Genomic DNA, 18,592 nt, shown 5'->3' on the forward strand with positions numbered 1-18,592 from the left:
TGCCATTAGTACACGTTGCCCCTAGGAGGGACTGGTCCCTTAACCCTGTCACTGCCATTAGTACACTTTGCCCCTAGGAGGGACTGACCCCTTAATCTAAAAAAGCTACTGAATAAAGTATGTGGTGAGCTTGACAAGCCTGGGGATAAGATATTGGGGCGGGGGATAATATATTGGAGCGGGGGATAATATATTGGGGCGGGGGATAATATATTGGAGCGGGGGATAATATATTGGGGCGGGGGATAATATATTGGGGCGGGGGATAATATATTGGGGCGGGGGATAATATATTGGGGCGGGGGATAATATATTGGGGCGGGGGATAAGATATTGGGGCGGGGATAATATATTGGAACGGGGATAATATATTGGGGCGGGGGATAATATATTGGGGCGGGGGATAATATATTGGGGCGGGGGATAATATATTGGAGCGGGGGATAATATATTGGGGCGGGGGATAATATATTGGGGCGGGGGATAATATATTGGGGCGGGGGATAATATATTGGAGCGGGGGATAATATATTGGGGCGGGGGATAATATATTGGGGCGGGGGATAATATATTGGAGCGGGGGATAATATATTGGGGCGGGGGATAATATATTGGGGCGGGGGATAATATATTGGGGCGGGGGATAATATATTGGAGCGGGGGATAAGATATTGGAGCGGGGGATAATATATTGGAGCGGGGAACCCCCTGGCTACTATTCTACCCAATGGGCTGGCAGAAAACCCTGGTATTTACAGGCCTGCCAGGAGTTGGTATTTCCCCTTTACCTTTGGTACTGCACTTGAGTGACAGCGAGAGAGAGGGGGGGGGCGAGAGGGGGGGGGCGAAAGAGAGAGGTTGGCGAGAGAGGGGAGACGGGGAGAGAGAGAGAGAGAGAGAGAGAGAGGAGGGCGAGAGGGAGGGGGGAGACGGCGAGAGGGAGGGGGAGACGGCGAGAGTGAGAGGGGGAGACGGCGAGAGTGAGAGGGGGGAGACGGCGAGAGTGAGAGGGGGGAGACGGCGAGAGTGAGAGGGGGGAGACGGCGAGAGTGAGAGGGGGGACCCGGCGAGAGTGAGAGGGGGGAGACGGCGAGAGGGAGGGGGAGACGGCGAGAGGGAGACGGCGAGAGGGAGGGGGAGACGGCGAGAGGGAGGGGGAGACGGCGAGAGGGAGGGGGAGACGGCGAGAGGGAGGGGGAGACGGCGAGAGGGAGGGGGAGACGGCGAGAGGGAGGGGGAGAGGGCGAGAGGGAGGGGGAGAGGGCGAGAGGGAGGCGGAGACGGCGAGAGGGAGGAGGAGACGGCGAGAGGGAGGGGGAGACGGCGAGAGGGAGGGGGAGACGGCGAGAGGGAGGGGGAGACGGCGAGAGGGAGGGGGAGACGGCGAGAGAGGGGGGGAGACGGCGAGAAGGGGGGGAGACGGCGAGAAGAGGGGGAGACGGCGAGAGGGGGGGAGACGGCGAGAAGGGGGGGAGACGGCGAGAGAGGGGGGGAGACGGCGAGAAGGGGGGGAGACGGCGAGAAGGGGGGGAGACGGCGAGAAGGGGGGGAGACGGCGAGAAGGGGGGGAGACGGCGAGAGGGGGGGAGACGGCGAGAGGGGGGGGAGACGGCGAGAGGGGGGGAGACGGCGAGAGGGGGGGGAGACGGCGAGAGGGGGGGGAGACGGCGAGAGGGGGGGGAGACGGCGAGAGGGGGGGGAGACGGCGAGAGGGGGGAGACGGCGAGAGGGGGGGGAGACGGCGAGAGGGGGGGAGACGGCGAGAGGGGGGGGAGACGGCGAGAGGGGGGGGAGACGGCGAGAGTGGGGGTAGACGGCGAGAGTGGGGAGGAGACGGCGAGAGTGGGAGGAGACGGCGAGAGTGGGAGGAGACGGCGAGAGTGGGGAGGAGACGGCGAGGGGGGGGGGGAGACGGCGAGAGGGGGGGAGACGGCGAGAGGGGGGAGACGGCGAGAGGGGGGGAGACGGCGAGAGGGGGGAGACGGCGAGAGGGGGGGAGACGGCGAGAGGGGGGGGAGACGGCGAGAGGGGGGGGGGAGACGGCGAGAGGAGGAGAGACACGGCGAGAGGGGGGAGAGGAGGGGAATGTGCCTGTGCGAGACAGAGGGGGGTGCGAGAGTGCGCTGGGAGAGAGGGAGAGAGGGAGGGGGGCACACTGCAGAGTGTCGCGGGTCACCATCTTAGGCACGTTACTTTCTGTATTAGCACTACCTCTGCTGGGAGGCTATTCCGCCAATCCACCACCCCTTCCTCATATCTCCCCGGAGTCTGCCGCCCCCCAGCTTCAGAGTGACCTTACTCAAACCATTTCTGTAGAGTTTTCAGCAGTCAGCCCCCTCCCACCGCCTCCCCCCCCCCTCCTGCCGCCTCCCCCCCCCCCTCCTGCCGCCTCCCCCCGCCGCCTCCTCCCCCCCCCCCCCCGCCGTCTCGCCCCCCTCCTCCCACCGCCTCCCCCCTCCTCCCCCCCCTGCCGCCTACCCCCCCCCGCCGCCTCCCCCGCCACCTACCCCCCCCCCCCCGCCGCCTACCCCCCGCCGCCTCCCCCCCCTTTCACAGGGACCGGTGGTCTAAGTGCAGATAAAAGTTATTTTACGCCTCACGGCTAAAAAATATAATTACTCTTCATCCCCAAAGAAACCAAATCCAGCAAAACATTCCTCTTAAAATCCGACAACACTGGGCGCCAATTACACCAACTACGCCAGTAACCCTCCGAGCGCCAGAGGGGACAGCAACGCACTGCACAGATCAAGAGAGCACACTTCAGAGACCAGCGCCATATCTCCCCCCCCCCCCCCACGCAGGGCAGCATGTGTTTCTTGCAGGTGTGTTGTTCTCGGGAGAACAATGTGGCCTGTGTGTGGGACGGGAACGCAGCGCCTGCGTCTGCCTAACAAAACCACCTTTATTTCTCATCTTCCGCATCGCCCCGATCCTGGGATCTTGTCTTCCGCATCGTCCTGATCCTGGGATCTTGTCTTCCGCATTGTCTTGATCCTGTGATCCCGCCTGCCCCATCCCTGGGATCCCGCCTTCCCCGTCGCCCGATCCTGGGATCCCGCCTTCCCCGTCCCTGGGATCCCGCCTTCCCCGTCGCCCAGATCCTGGGATCCCGCCTTCCCCGTCCCTGGGATCCCGCCTTCCCCGTCGCCCAGATCCTGGGATCCCGCCTTCCCCGTCCCTGGGATCCCGCCTTCCCCGTCGCCCGGATCCTGGGATCCCGCCTTCTGCGTCACCCCGATCCTGGGATCTTGTCTCCTGCATAGCCCCGATCCTGGATCTTGAATGTCACTGCGGGAGCATAATCACAATATCTGCCCGTCTCATTAAAGATGGCCGCCGCCTTGGAATCGTTAATGCCATTTGGGGGGGGGGAGAGATAGCGCCTTGGCCATACACCCGCGTCTCGGCCTTTAGGATAAGATGGAGGGTAGTGTCCCGTTCTTGCACAGATCCTCTGGCCTGGCCGTGTTTCGGACCACGGTGGGAGCCGAAGTTCCGCCATGCCGGTATACGCCTCGATTGATCTGGCCGCAGTACTGCACCTTGATGCATGAATTGGCACAGGGCACAGACGCAGCACTGCGCGCCCCTGGGCCTTCTGGCTGAGGGGTGGAGACATGCTTTAAACTTCCCTGCCTATTGGTCAGGTGTGCACTGGCACAGCCCCCCTGCACCGTGGCACTGGCACAGCCCCTCTGCACCGTGGCACTGGCACAGCCCCCCTGCACCGTGGCACTGGCACAGACCCCGTGCACCGTGGCACTGGCACAGACCCCCTGCACCGCGGCACTGGCACAGCCCCCCTGCACCGTGGCACTGGCACAGCCCCCCTGCACCGTGGCACTGGCACAGCCCCCCTGCACCGTGGCACTGGCACAGCCCCCCTGCACCGTGGCACTGGCACAGATCCCCTGCACCGTGGCACTGGCACAGCCCCCCTGCACCGTGGCACTGGCACAGACCCCCTGCACCGTGGCACCTGACATTTCTTTTACCTTCTGTTCTGTGTGAATTAAATAGGCTACCAGCATGCCTTAGCCAAACAGATAAAGGAGAGGACTCTAGAAGTAGGATTGACACAATGTGACGGTGAAGAGGTAGCTAGGCTCACTAATAAAAAGGTTAAGCCCGTTTGGTTACCTCTGATCATGTTTTGGGGTTCAGGAGTGTCAGCTCTTGGACCCAACTGTTGTAAAAGCATTACTTGTAATTATGCTATGTGTTTTTACCTGTCCAGGAGTGCCAGCGAGCAGGGAGTGCCAGCGAGCAGGGAGTGCCAGCGAGCAGGGAGTGCCAGCGAGCAGGGAGTGCCAGCGAGCAGGGAGTGCCAGCGAGCAGGGAGTGCCAGCGAGCAGGGAGTGCCAGCGAGCAGGGAGTGCCAGCGAGCAGAGGTGGCGGTGGGATGAGTTTGGGGGGTGGGGGGGTGCGGAGAAAGTGTTGTCAGATTGCGTCTAGCTAGTCAGGGCCCAGAGTGGCTGGTTCCCCTAAAAATGTACCCAGGAATCAGGTCGGATGCCGGGCTGCATGTAGACACATTGTCTCAGTAATATCTCCCCTTGAAATCGCTTGCGCAACTCACAACTGTGGGTTCCCTGCTTCAGCCACAGCCCAGAAAGATAAATGGGGCATAGAGATGTGTAGGTGTCCCTGAAACAGTCAAGGGGTCCCTAGGTTAATGGGAATACCCAGTAAATGCCCAGGTCACCGAGAACCGGTGTAGGGGTCTGAGGGTACTCCAATCATTTACAAGGTTGTGAGGGGACTTTTAAAAGTCCCGTCCTAAGTTTATTGTATGGGGAATATGGCTGGTAAGGAATAACGTGCAGCTTCTTATTCTATTTCCCATAACCCCCCGACTTAGGATATTTGTAAAGTGTATATTTTATTACACTGTGTGTTTTAAAACATATATGCTTGTGCACAGAGATGAGCTGGGACTTTCAGACCAACGTGGGTACCACTGTCTCCCCTCATACGGGGGGAGATGAAAGCCCAGAGGATGCAGGAGGTGTCAATACCATTTGGACAGGAGGGAAGGACTCAAAGCATCCACGTCCTGAGATCAATGGATGCTCTTTGCATGTCCATTTGCCCCCACCAGACTGGCGAGAGCCTGTCACCGCGGGTGGCATTGTGGGAACCAAGGCCAAAGGTGCCAAATTGCCCCCGCCCCTTGGTTCATTCAGATTTCCAGGTAACCCTGTTGTGCCTACCAGCTTGTCTCCGATTGGCGGCAGATACATCTCTCACACTTTGGATTCGGCTATAGTAATAATTTTGAATGAAAGTCAGAGGTATTGTAACCCCCTGCGCCCATTAGATAATGTTTTCCTAAGGTCTCTCCGCGGTCTCTCCGCGGTCTCTCCGCGGTCTCTCCGCGGTACCCAGTGAATTCCAGCCCTTTGGACAGAGAGGGGGCTGTGGCGTTTGGAACTGCAGGGTCATTTCAGTTCCAAGACTTTTTCGGGTAAGCTTTGGATTGATAAACCCCTACACCTAGGAAAGTATCGTTTTCAACCCCAATTCCAAGGTAAGTGTGTCTTTTTGCTGTACTTTGTGTGACATTGTGTGCCTGCCTTTTCCTGTGAATAAATGTACATTGTATTTCCTTAACTCGTCTTGCTCAATGCATGATCCTGGTAAAAAGGTGGGAACGGCCTGGGGTCCCGTGACACGGACCCGGAGAAAACCGGAAAAGGTATTCTTCCCAAATCAGTGGAAATGGTACTTTACGACGGTCTGAATGCTGCCGAACCGATCCGTTATCTGTATGAGGATCTCCCGCAGAGCGTGACTGTGTCGTGGCAGGGAAAGGGTTACGTGGTTTCGGGACGGCAGCGCTGAGATGAATAACTCGGGGATGTTCTGAGCCCAAGAGGAAACGAGGACACAGCTGTTACAAGGCACTGATGGATAAGTGTGAAAGGGGGCTGCCCGGGAGGTGGGCACAGAGTGCGGGGGTCTCAGTTATACGCTGCCATGTGATGCTGCCCCGGGAGGTGGGCACAGTGCGGGGGTCTCAGTTATACGCTGCTATGAGGAGGCGTGCCAGCGGGCGCGATCGGAGGCGGGGGGAGACTGAGGGAGGCAGGGCAGTGACGTCGCTGGGCCAATCGCCCGCGACGCACCGACGTCAACTTAGATAGTAAGGCCGAGTCCATAGAAGGACAGGCCGCGCTGAGCGTACGGACGCTCCGCGCTGAGCCCCTGCATCCTCAATGAGGATGCCTTGAGAGGGGGCTCGCGCGAGCGTCCGCAGGCGTGCTGAGGCGCTGGAGTTTTCAGCCGACAGCCAAGCTGTTTTTCAGAGCGCTGTCGGCTGAAAACATCCAATCAGCGCGGAGCAGCGTCAACGTCACGGCGCCGTGACATCAGCGCCGTGACGTTGACGTCGGTGAGTCACGGGCGATTGGCCCAGTGACGTCACTGCCCCGCCTCCCTCAGTCTCCCCCCGCCTCCGATCGCGCCCCCTGGCCTCAGCGTCAGCGCGCCTCAGCACTGCTCCCTCCCACTATGGCCCCAGCCAAAGACAGGCAGACAGGCAGACAGGCAGACAGGCAGACAGGCAGACAGGCAGACAGGCAGACAGACAGACAGACAGACAGACAGACAGATAACCCAGAAGGCAGTTCACAACAATGCAAGTGGGGATATACCCCAATAGTACACACTACAGTAAAACCCCAACACAGCACAATGCTGAACGCTGGGCAGCGACCATACCCCGGAAACCAGAGAATACCGACCCATCACTCTAAATCACATCTGATAGCTGTTGGCCCTCCCCTTTATCTGTTTGGCTACAGGTGAAATCACAATTCCTTTGCACAAAACAGAGAGGCGGTCAGATGAGCAGTGAGCCCGCCGTTCATACAGGAATGCACAGTCCGACATCGACCAGGACACGGGCAGGAAAAACACCAATTCCCAAAGTATGCGCCGACTGCGGGGGCGGGAAAACGTGGCATTACTCCCCCTACTAAATATTCTGCTGCTATAAAGGGGGGGCTCTATAAGAGGCGCAGTTACCCCAATACCACCTAGTTTAACCCCGTGACCTCCATGTGACAGCCTTTTACAGCAGGTCGCCAAGCTCACCTTTATTTATTTTCCTAGCTGTTTAAATTATTATTTTTATTTTTGAAGGCCAAAGCCTGCAGTACTCACACAGCAACCAGACGGGGGAAAAAACTCTCTTCGCTCCCCTGAGGCAGCACAGAGCTGTATTCCATGCAGACTACACAGGGTCTTATCAGAATCTTCTCTTATTTGTGGCAGATCAAGAGTCCTTGAGGTCTGCCAATGTCAGGGAGTGAGAGGGGCTTCAGCAGCCATAAAATATTTAGGTTTAGGGATAAAATACATTGTTTAAAAAGAAAAATAAGGGAGTAGGGGGGGGGGGGGAGAACGGGGGAACGGGACAACCAGTACGGGGAACAAACGTGTAACAAATATTAAATACCCAGGGGAGATTCCCCTTTATATCACCGGTGCCTGCCCCGGACCCGTGCCGCAATATTAAGCGGGGGCGAGTACGACACGTCTGCGAGACGCAGCGGGTCTCACGGGGAGCTCGCCAAGCGGATTTTCTAGACGGCACATCAAACATTTGCTTTGTGAGTTAAGTGCTCGGAGGAACCGGTTCTGCGGGTTTCCCGACACACGTCATTAGCCAGGACGGCTCCGGCCAGCGCAGACCCGGTGACGGATTTCTGCTTCAGCCGAGAGGAAGACTGAGGCGCGCCATTTTGTTGACCCCCGTTATAAAACGGGGGGGGGGGCGGAGGGCCTTGGAACGCCCCAAGCCGTAGCGGAGAAGGGAAACGCCAACAGACAGGGGGGGGGGGGGGTTCCATCCGCCACCATTACCGGCAGGTTGATGGTGGGATACAGCTTCATGCAGAACCCGAAGCCTTCCACGGTAATGCCACGTGTGGTCCTGGCAGGAGAAGGATCACCGTGCCCATCTCCCGAGGATCACGGTCATTGGGCCACTTTGCTCCTACATGGGACGGACTAACCCAGGAGCGGCCAACTTCCCTCCTCAAGGGCCACCAAAAGGTCCGGTTTTTCAGGATATCCCTGCTTCAGCATAGGTGCCTCAATGAGTAGCTCAGTCTCCGAGCCACCTGTGCTGAAGCAGGGATATCATTAAAACCCGACCCGTCGGTGGCCCCTGAGGACTGGAGTTGGCCACCCCTGGAATAACCCATGAAACATGTCTGTGTGTCATTGGGTCACGTTGGTTCTATACAGGATCAACTCTTTAACCCATTAAACACATCACGGTTAAGCAGAGGTCAGCAGCCCGATAGGGAAAAGCCAGATCAAACCGGTGATGGTAACCTAACCGCAGAGTTCCTTATCCGCCGGCTTTTCCTTGTTACAACTGTATATTGATTACAAAAGTGTGGAAGTCGTGTAAGGCTGCAGCTGGTGTGCTGATAACACGGTTACACGTGTGTGTAAGGCTGCAGCTGGTGCGCTGATAACACGGTTACACGTGTGTGTAAGGCTGCAGCTGGTGTGCTGATAACACGGTTACACGTGTGTGTAAGGCTGCAGCTGGTGCGCTGATAACACGGTTACACGTGTGTGTAAGGCTGCAGCTGGTGCGCTGATAACACGGTTACACGTGTGTGTAAGGCTGCAGCTGGTGCGCTGATAACACGGTTACACGTGTGTGTAAGGCTGCAGCTGGTGCGCTGATAACACGGTTACACGTGTGTGTAAGGCTGCAGCTGGTGCGCTGATAACACTGTTACACGTGTGTGTAAGACTGCAGCTGGTGCGCTGATAACACGGTTACACGTGTGTGTAAGGCTGCAGCTGGTGCGCTGATAACACGGTTACACGTGTGTGTAAGGCTGCAGCTGGTGCGCTGATAACACGGTTACACGTGTGTGTAAGGCTGCAGCTGGTGCGCTGAGAACACGGTTACACGTGTGTGTAAGGCTGCAGCTGGTGCGCTGAGAACACGGTTACACGTGTGTGTAAGGCTGCAGCTGGAGCGCTGATAACACGGTTACACGTGTGTGTAAGGCTGCAGCTGGAGCGCTGATAACACGGTTACACGTGTGTGTAAGGCTGCAGCTGGTGCGCTGATAACACGGTTACACGTGTGTGTAAGGCTGCAGCTGGTGCGCTGATAATGCAGTTGATAACACGGTTACACGTGTGTGTAAGGCTGCAGCTGGAGCGCTGATAACACGGTTACACGTGTGTGTAAGGCTGCAGCTGGAGCGCTGATAACACGGTTACACGTGTGTGTAAGGCAGGATTTCCAATTCCACGAGTATTAAACAAAAACATGTCACGGTCATTGGGTGACTGATCCTATATGGGACTGATTAACCCATTAAGCAACGTTCCCTACTCTACATAGGGGACAGGGCTGAACTGCTTAACAAAGCATCGCTAGCCTCCGACAGGGAAAGGGTTAACCCAGGCCGGATCTCGCTTTCAATGTCGGAAAGTTCAGCATGATCGCACACGCACAAAGATCAGTGCTGGGTACCACCGCAGCCCCCCACAACTACCCGCCAAAATCACCGCCGTCCACACCCCTCCCGGGCCAGGAGAAGCAGCGAGAGGGCAGAGAGGGCAGAGAGGGCAGAGAGGGCAGAGAGGGCAGAGAGGGCAGAGAGGGCAGAGAGGGCAGAGAGGGCAGAGAGGGCAGAGAGGGCAGAGAGGACAGAGAGGACAGAGATGGGAGAGAGGACAGAGAGGACAGAGAGGGGAGAGAGGGGAGAGATGGGAGAGATGGGAGAGATGGGAGAGATGGGAGAGATGGGAGAGATGGGAGAGATGGGAGAGATGGCAGAGATGGCAGAGATAGGAGAGATGGGAGAGATAGGATGGGTGCCCAATACTACATCCAATTGCCAAAACATATATGGTAATAATTATTAAGTTAAATACTTCAATGATAATGTTTTCTTGGTTATTTATTTATGTAGAGATAGATAGATATGCAATGAATACAGAATTCACAGCAATAACACCGCATTTAGCGCGGGGAATGAAGCGCGCGGGACTAGACGCAGTGTACCGGTAATACCCAGCGGCGTCCATGCGGGGGCGCACTAAGCTCGGGCTGTACACACCTTGCTATTTCCATTAGATTGCAAGCTCTGTGCACCAGGGGTACCCCCATTCCTTGTGTCTTTCATACACGTTTAATGCACTCATCCAACTTATCATAGCATTTTGTACACGGGGGGAGGGGGGGTTACAGTGACGCCCCTGAGTTCGCCGTTGACACTATTAAAGGAATAATAACCGCCATAAGCGAAAGGAAAAAGGAGGGATTTCTACCTGACTTATTCTCATAGAAAGAGGTGGGTGTGGGGAGTCCTCACCTGCTGCTGACAGTGAGCCCAGCGCTGTGCAGAGAACTTTGCACTGAAGAGCTTACCATCTAATTTTGGGTCCAAACATTACATAGAGGAGAGCGGACATCACCCACTTAAAAGGCTGTTATCTATTAGAAAGGAATGAAGGAGTACAGCACCCACAGACCGCTCGCTCAGTCCGTCAGGGATCTCAATCAGTTGGGTTACCATCAGCTCATTTATTTATTTTATTTTTATTTATTTATAAAATATTTTACCAGGAAGTAATACATTGAGAGTTACCTCTCGTTTTCAAGTATGTCCTGGGCACAGAGTTAGGACAAATAATACATGGTTACAAATACAGTTACATAATGAGCAGGGTATACATTATATACAAGACATTGCGTGCACAGTTACAGATAATATATATTATGAGCGTATGAAACAGTTACAGACCAGGTTAAAATGTGAGACAGCCTTAGATTTTAAAGAACTTAGACTGGTGGTGGATGAGAGAGTCTCTGGTAGGTTGTTCCAGTTTTGGGGTGCACGGTAAGAGAAGGAGGAACGTACGGATACTTTGTTGAGCCTTGGGACCATGAACAGTCTACTTTCCCAGACACGTGTGTAGCTCTTTGCAATGTAAGGGGGCACGGGGTTTGGGCACGGGGTTCAGACACAGCGGGTGATCGGGTCAGAGGACAAATAAAACGATGGAAGAGGGGAAGAGCTTCTTGTTCAGAGGAGCTTGCAATCTATAGGAAGCGTGAGGGCAGCCCACATAGGGGACCACGGTATGCCTATCTGTGCCCCTACAGAACCATAAACACCAGTCACAGCCCAACATTATCCAGAGAGTCTCCGCAGCGTCGGTTACATACGCGGGAGGGGGCGCGGGAGGAGGAGAGGCGCGGCGCGGGAGGAGAGGCGCGGCGCGGGAGGAGGGGAGGAGGGGCGCGGGAGGAGGGGGCGCAGACACGGTCACCCAAATCATATATCGGAAGCACCAAGACCATTCATAACACTGAGAAGTTCGGTTACGGCAGCACACCACCATCCCAATGAATCCCTAACAGGACACGCCGGACTCGCCACAGATACCACATGTAACTTCCAACTAGTGCCGGGGCGGCCAGCTGCAGTCCTCAAGGGCCACCAACAGGTCAGGTGTACAGGATATCCCTGATTCAGCACAGGTGGCTCAGTCTAGGCTGAAGTTTAAGACTGAGCCACAGATTGAGCCACCTGTGCTGAAGCAGCGATATCCTCCCCTGCTCTACAGAACAATACCAGGTAACATGAATGAAGACCCTTAATAACTCACTCCAATATCGGGATCGCCATTATAACAATAACCCCACACGTAGCACCCATGGGATTGGGGTGACCATATGTTACCGGCACGCTGAACCGACGCCAATAACACAATCAGGAGTTTGGGTATCACACCCAGAAGCCAGGCGGGAGAGCTGTCACCATAGCCAGGAGTGGGGTCATCTTCCCACTGTACCCCATATAATACACTGGGGCAGCCTTCATAGAGTACCCCAGGGCAAAGTACACTCGGTAGCTTGGGTTACCTTGGATAATATGTCCTGATAACCTACCTCCTGAGTGACTCCCCCGTTAAAACAAAAATAAGGAACTGGATTCCAAGATAAGCTCCTAATTACAGAGCCCTTATTGTTTCACAGGGCGGGATCCGTTCCCGGGTTCCTCCTCCTCCGCACAAGCAGGGAGAACGCGAGCCACGCTGGGGCCATGTTTACTAAGCAGTGTTCTGCCCTATGACACGTTCCAGAGGTGGAAGACACCTTGCAGTCCCAGGTCTTGAATGGAACTGATGTGTCTTCCAGCAGAAGGCTTCATAGTAAATACGGCGCTAAGTCCTCACCACCCCCCTCAGGTGTTAGGTTACCATATGCTACCATCGTTCAGAGTAACTGTGGATATCAGTCCAGCACACGGTGACCCAACTCCTGCAGTGTGTATGATAAAGATGGCCCATCGTTATATGGTCTGATGGTAACCCAACTTCAATAGACGTGAGGCTGAGGGCCCACCTTCAGCATACACCAAGGAGCTTGGTTACGTTCCCTTCTGTAGTAACCAGTGCTCTCTCACGGGGAATATAGTCTGTGGTCTCAGAGATGGGGGGTAGTGTGCAGAAGACTAAATGCCACCCCAACCTCCTGCCAAGAGCGATGCCCGTCCTCATCAAGACTTGGATTGGCAGATGGCTGGACCCTCGATGGCCAGTGTGCGCATGCCAGGGCTACCAAGCACGCCCAATCCCCCCATGACAGCGCAGGCCCGGTGCCCACCTCAACTGTGCCACTCACCTTGGGCAGCTCACGCAGCTGGTTGGCATCCAATAGCAGCTCCTCCAGGCTGCGGCTGTAGCGGTAGATCTCATCGGGCACCGTCTGCAGGGAGCAGTGCCGCTTGTCCACAGACTCCACGTGGCGGTTACAGCGCCACAGGGGGATGCACTTCAGCATGGCGAGGGGGGGTGAGGAGATCAAGTGGGGAATTGGGGGTGGGGAGTGATATTGGGGGTGGGGAGTGATATTGGGGGTGGGGAGTGATATTGGGGGTGGGGAGTGATATTGGGGGTGGGGAGTGATATTGGGGGTGGGGGGGTGGGGAGTGATATTGGGGGTGGGGGGGTGGGGAGTGATATTGGGGGTGGGGGGGTGGGGAGTGATATTGGGGGTGGGGGGGTGGGGAGTGATATTGGGGGTGGGGAGTGATATTGGGGGTGGGGAGTGATATTGGGGGTGGGGGGGTGGGGAGTGATATTGGGGGTGGGGAGTGATATTGGGGGTGGGGAGTGATATTGGGGGTTGTCGGATGGGGAGTGATATTGGGGGTGGGGAGTGATATTGGGGGTGGGGAGTGAAAAGTGGCTCAGACTGCAGGGTCAAGGAGAGGCGGGGGGCATTGGGAGCAAGACGTTAGGATGGAGGGGTATGAGGGTCTGGACTGGGGTATTAGTGATAAGGGGTGGGGGTATGGGTGTTACAGGGCAAAGAAGGGAGATGTCTATATGGGCAGGACGGAAGGCAGAGGGGTAACTTTAGGGAGTAACAGGGAGAAGGGGGGTATCTGGGAGGGGGAGAAGGGGGGTATCTGGGAGGGGGAGAAGGGGGGTATCTGGGAGGGGGAGAAGGGGGGTATCTGGGAGGGGGAGAAGGGGGGTATCTGGGAGGGGGAGAAGGGGGGTATCTGGGAGGGGGAGAAGGGGGGTATCTGGGAGGGGGAGAAGGGGGGTATCTGGGAGGGGGAGAAGGGGGGTATCTGGGAGGGGGAGAAGGGGGGTATCTGGGAGGGGGAGAAGGGGGGTATCTGGGAGGGGGAGAAGGGGGGTATCTGGGAGGGGGAGAAGGGGGGTATCTGGGAGGGGGAGAAGGGGGGTATCTGGGAGGGGGAGAAGGGGGTATCTGGGAGAGGGAGAGGGGGGGGTATCGGGAGAGGGGAGGTATCGGGGAGAGGGGGGGTATCGGGGAGAGGGGGGTATCTGGGAGAGGGAGAGGGGGGGTATCTGGGAGAGGGAGAGGGGGGGTATCGGGGAGAGGGAGAGGGGGGGGTATCGGGGAGAGGGAGAGGGGGGGGTATCGGGGAGAGGGAGAGGGGGGGGTATCGGGGAGAGGGAGAGGGGGGGGTATCGGGGAGAGGGAGAGGGGGGGGTATCGGGGAGAGGGGGGTATCGGGGAGAGGGGGGGTATCGGGGAGAGGGGGGGTATCGGGGAGAGGGGGGGTATCGGGGAGAGGGGGGGTATCGGGGAGAGGGGGGGTATCGGGGAGGGAGAGGGGGGGTATCGGGGAGGGAGAGGGTATCTGGAGGGACAGCAAGCGGTATCGGGGTATGAAGGAGCAGTCAGGCTCCCACAGTCCCCGGTCCTCTCCTCCTGTGTCCCGGCCTCTGGTACAGGCCGCAGCCGGGGCTCTCTCCCGCTCTCACTGCTGCACACACCCGAGCTCCCAGCCCGCGGGACGCTGAAGGCGCAGCGACTGGTCCGGGAGGCGGCCCGCGGTAGGGCATGCTGGGAAACCGAGTCCTGGGGACCAGGGGATACAATGGAAGGGATGAGGCCAGAACTACAACCCCCAGCAAACCCTTAATGAACAGCAATGAGTGCTGGGAAACCGAGTCCTGGAGACAGGGGATACAATGGAAGACTTAGAGACCAGGACTACAACTCCCAGCATCCCCTGCTGCATCGCATGGCATACTGGGAATCCGAGTCCCTGAAGGCCAGGGATAAAATGTAAGAGATACAGAGCAGGACTACATTTCCCAGCATTACACACTGTTACCGCATGTCATGCTGGGAAATCAATTCCTGGGGACCAGGCACAGAATATACAACATAGAGACTAGGACTACATTTCCCAGCATCCGTCGCTTGTCATAGGGTGATAAAAGTTGGGGGTGTGGGGAAGTGCCGCAGCCCCCCTTGGATGTATACAATGTTACATTATGGTAATGAATGTATGCTACTGGTTTTATATGTACTGCACCCCCACTCAAATAAATAGTTCCTGCGCCACATTACATACTGGGAAACTGAGTCCTGTGGGCCAATAAGAGATAGGGACCAGGACTACAACACCCAGCATCCCTCACTGCACCACAGGGCATGCTGGGAAAAGTAGTTCTGGGAGCCAGGTATACAATGTATGGGATAGATACTGTACCAGGACTATAATGCTTAGCATGCCTAATGGTGTCTGCCGCACAGATTGCTGGGAATCTGAGTCCTACCAGTTACTACAGTAAATCAGGGGAAGTTCTGAGAGGAGATGACAGCCAAGGACTACAACTCCCAGCATTCCTCACTGCGCCACATGGTGTGATAGGAAACTGAGTCCTGGGTGCCACAGATACAATGCAATAGATAAGATACCAGGACTACAACTCCCTGTATCCCTCACTGCGCGGCATGGCATCCTGGGAAACCGAGTCCGGGTGACCAGGGATACAATGTAGGGGATGGAGACAAGGACTACATCTCCCAGTATGCCTCATGGTGCCGCACAGATTGCTCGGAATTCAAGCCCTGAGAGTTACAAATCCAAATGAGGGGAAGACAGACGAGTCTATTGAAGACTGATAATGGGTCCTTAGTACCCGGTGCAAAGGACAAGTAGAGTTCAGTATCATCAGCATAGCCGTGATCACCCAGGCTATGCCGTCTGAGTATGTCACCTTGTGGCAGCACGTACACTGCCAACCATATAGGAGATAGGATAGAACCCAGAGACACTCAACATGACAGGGGCACTGGTGCAGAGGGGGGCCCTCTCGAAGATACTTGGTGACCTGCCAGTGAGAGAGGATCTGAGAAGTGCCACTGAGAAGTGCCACTCAGGCCACAGAGATCCTTCAGGCGCCCAATTAAGATCCCATGGTCCGCGGTATGAAATGCAGCAGAGAGGTCAAGGAGTACTAAGATCGAACAGTCACCTCTGTCTCTCGCCACCAGGAGATCATTTAGCGCACGAACCAGAGCTGTTTCAGTACTGTGCCGTCTTCTCACTCCTGACTGGGAAGCGTCATACAATTCATGGCTTGATAGGTTTCCAGTTGGGTTGCCACCGCTTTCCCAATAGTCTTCCCTAGGAAAGGAGGGTCCGATACAGGCTGCAATTAGCCATGCAAGCCGGGTCTAATGAAGCTTTTGTTAGAAGAGGTCTGATGACTGCTCCCTTCAACGGTTCTGGAAAGATCCCCGTCTGCAGAGAGCACAGGTCTATTTTGGCAAACACTGGGCCGATTACATCAGCACAGCCTAAGAGAAGGCGTGTTGGGACTGGGTCAAAATCCCAGGTAGTGGGATGCAACCCCTGGATTGTTTGCACAATGTCTTCTGCAGTCAGCTATATGGTCAAAGCTAGTCCATAAAGCCAGAGAACCTGCATTTTCATGCCTGGATTCATACCAACATTTAAAAATACTTTTTCTTGTCGGACGTTGTTATTACAAAAGATGCCAAGGCACGGCATCTAGCCTATTAAACACTAGGAGGGACTGTCCCGTTAATGCACAGCAGGATATCCTGGGGAACACTCAGAGAGTGGGACCCCAACAGTTATCAGCAAGACACGCCAGGAGAGAGAAGACTTGTTAGTAGAAGTTCGTGCATTTCTTCACTCCTACCTATACTGCTGATTTCTTTGGGACTTCAGGATATCCTATTCGTATGAAGCAGCGCATGATCAGTATCTATGGCTATTCCTAATGAGATCATGCAATATTCTTCTAATGTGTACTGGAATGTGACCTCCACCGGGGTCATCTGATTATTATATTAGCAATCTGTCTCCCGACATCAGGACAGGGCAAAATAAATCCTCCTCCAGTCCAACCACACTCTACCTGGCAGCTAAGGGTTAATATATTGTAACGGTGTTTCCCCGCTTCCCCCCCCCCCCCGCCCATCGCAGATAGGGGCCATTACAGGGTGTGTGTGGTGCATACCTGCTGGTAACAAGAGGGCTGAGTCGTCCGTGATGACTTTGGGACACAGGATCAGGCTTCTGGGGTCCATACCCCACATAATACTTAGCAGTGCAGCGCCTCCATCTGCCGTAGGCTCCAGGGATATGGAGATGATCTCCCACGGTAGAACTTGTACCTCTCCCCCCAGTTAGATCACACACCAGGCCGGAGGTATATTGCCAACAGGAACAGTTTTTTACCACACACTTTGCAGTGTCACAGCTACGCAGCAGTCTTCTGCCGGATATAGTCTCCTTAGATCAGCTCTCACTGGCGATGGTCCCTGGACCGTCACTAAAGCCCAAGGGCACCCGCAGCCGTCATAGCTCTTCCCCACCTCCCTAGCGGAGGCAGAGGTATAATCACACTCACTCCTCCCCGGAGGGAAGAGCACATGGGTAGGCCCCAATCTCAGGCTCCCAACATGTGACCTGCCTTCCTCAAAGGGAAGGAACAACATCCAAATTTAGGGCGGCCCTGCCCTTAAGTACAGCCAGAAGGTGGGCTCCCCGTTGTCAAAGCTACAACAGGATGTACCACCCCCTGCTGTCACTCAAGTGCAGTACCAAAGGTGAAGGGGAAAACCACATACCAACTACTGGCAAGCCTGTAAATACCAGGGTTTACTGCCAGCCCATTGGGTAGAATAGTAGCCAGGGGGTACCCCGCTACACTCTCCCTCTAGTAGATTCCCAACGACCCCGCTTGGGTCCTACATTTTCGGGTACCATCTCTGATGAAACCTGAATAACACAATAACTTTTCACACAATCACCCATTACTATGCATGATATACATTTCCAATGGGACAAACAGCACGTCATGTATTCACTTACCACATATAAAATGGCTGTCAATTTTAACTTAGGTTCCTCCAACATGGAGAACCCTTCCTTCAGTAATAGTGCTCAGGATCAGGCTTTCGCACTAGCGCTCCTGACTCGTCAGTGATTGTAATAGAAAACACCCTCTTTGGATTTCTTTCAGAGATGTACTCTACTCTGTCCAAATACACTGAACGCCCAACCTTCCAAACGTGTACGAGATAGGCTATTCTCTCATGTATATTATGAAAAGTACTCCTGTTATGTTCTAGTATGTACGCTTTTACAGCTTCCACTAGCCATTGTTCCCTGTTAGCGTCAATTTCTCTCATTATCAGCTCAGGGACATATGGATATTCAAACCCATGAGAGCTCCGATATTTCTGCAATATATGCCGTTCAGCTCGACTAATCTTGGTGAACCGACAACCTTCAGCTCTACCTGGCAATACCCAGTACAAGGGTTCTTGCATCGGTGGTACATAAGTGGCAGCAACATTACCTGTAGGCTTCATAAGACCCGCTAGAATGTCTGCTTCTGCTCTTCTCATCTCTTGTGCAGCTGCATCAGGACTAAACACTCCTACCGCCCACCAATTTATTTTATTTATAAAATATTTTACCAGGAAGTAATACATTGAGAGTTACCGCTCGTTTCATAGAGTTAAATTACAAATAATACATGGTTACAAATACAGTTACATAAGTGAACAGGGTATACATTATATACAAGACATTGCATGCACAGTTAAAGAAAATATATATTATAGGCGTATGTAACAGTTACCGACCAGATTAAAATGTGAGACAGCTTTAGTTTTGAAAGAACTTAGAATGGTGGTGGATGTGAGTCTCTGGTAGGTTGTTCCAGTTTAGGGGTGCACGGTAAGAGAAAGAGGAGCGGCTGGATACTTTGTTGAGCC

The 18,592-nt window shown here is 55.1% G+C and overlaps 1 protein-coding gene across 1 annotated transcript in view; it reads right to left on the reverse strand.

The window, feature by feature from the left end:
• The window catches only part of LOC142475003 (protein scribble homolog), a 102,727-nt gene extending 89,243 nt beyond the window's left edge, over window positions 1-13,484 (reverse strand). Inside the window, exon 1 of the mRNA XM_075581101.1 lies at window positions 12,683-13,484. Within this exon, the coding sequence (XP_075437216.1) occupies window positions 12,683-12,841 (159 nt within the window). The 5' untranslated portion in view covers window positions 12,842-13,484. The remainder of the gene's footprint in view (window positions 1-12,682) is intronic.
• Between the last annotated feature and the right edge of the window lie 5,108 nt (window positions 13,485-18,592).

Source organism: Ascaphus truei, chromosome 2 (genome assembly GCF_040206685.1).
Source record: "Ascaphus truei isolate aAscTru1 chromosome 2, aAscTru1.hap1, whole genome shotgun sequence".
Lineage (NCBI taxonomy): Eukaryota > Metazoa > Chordata > Amphibia > Anura > Ascaphidae > Ascaphus > Ascaphus truei.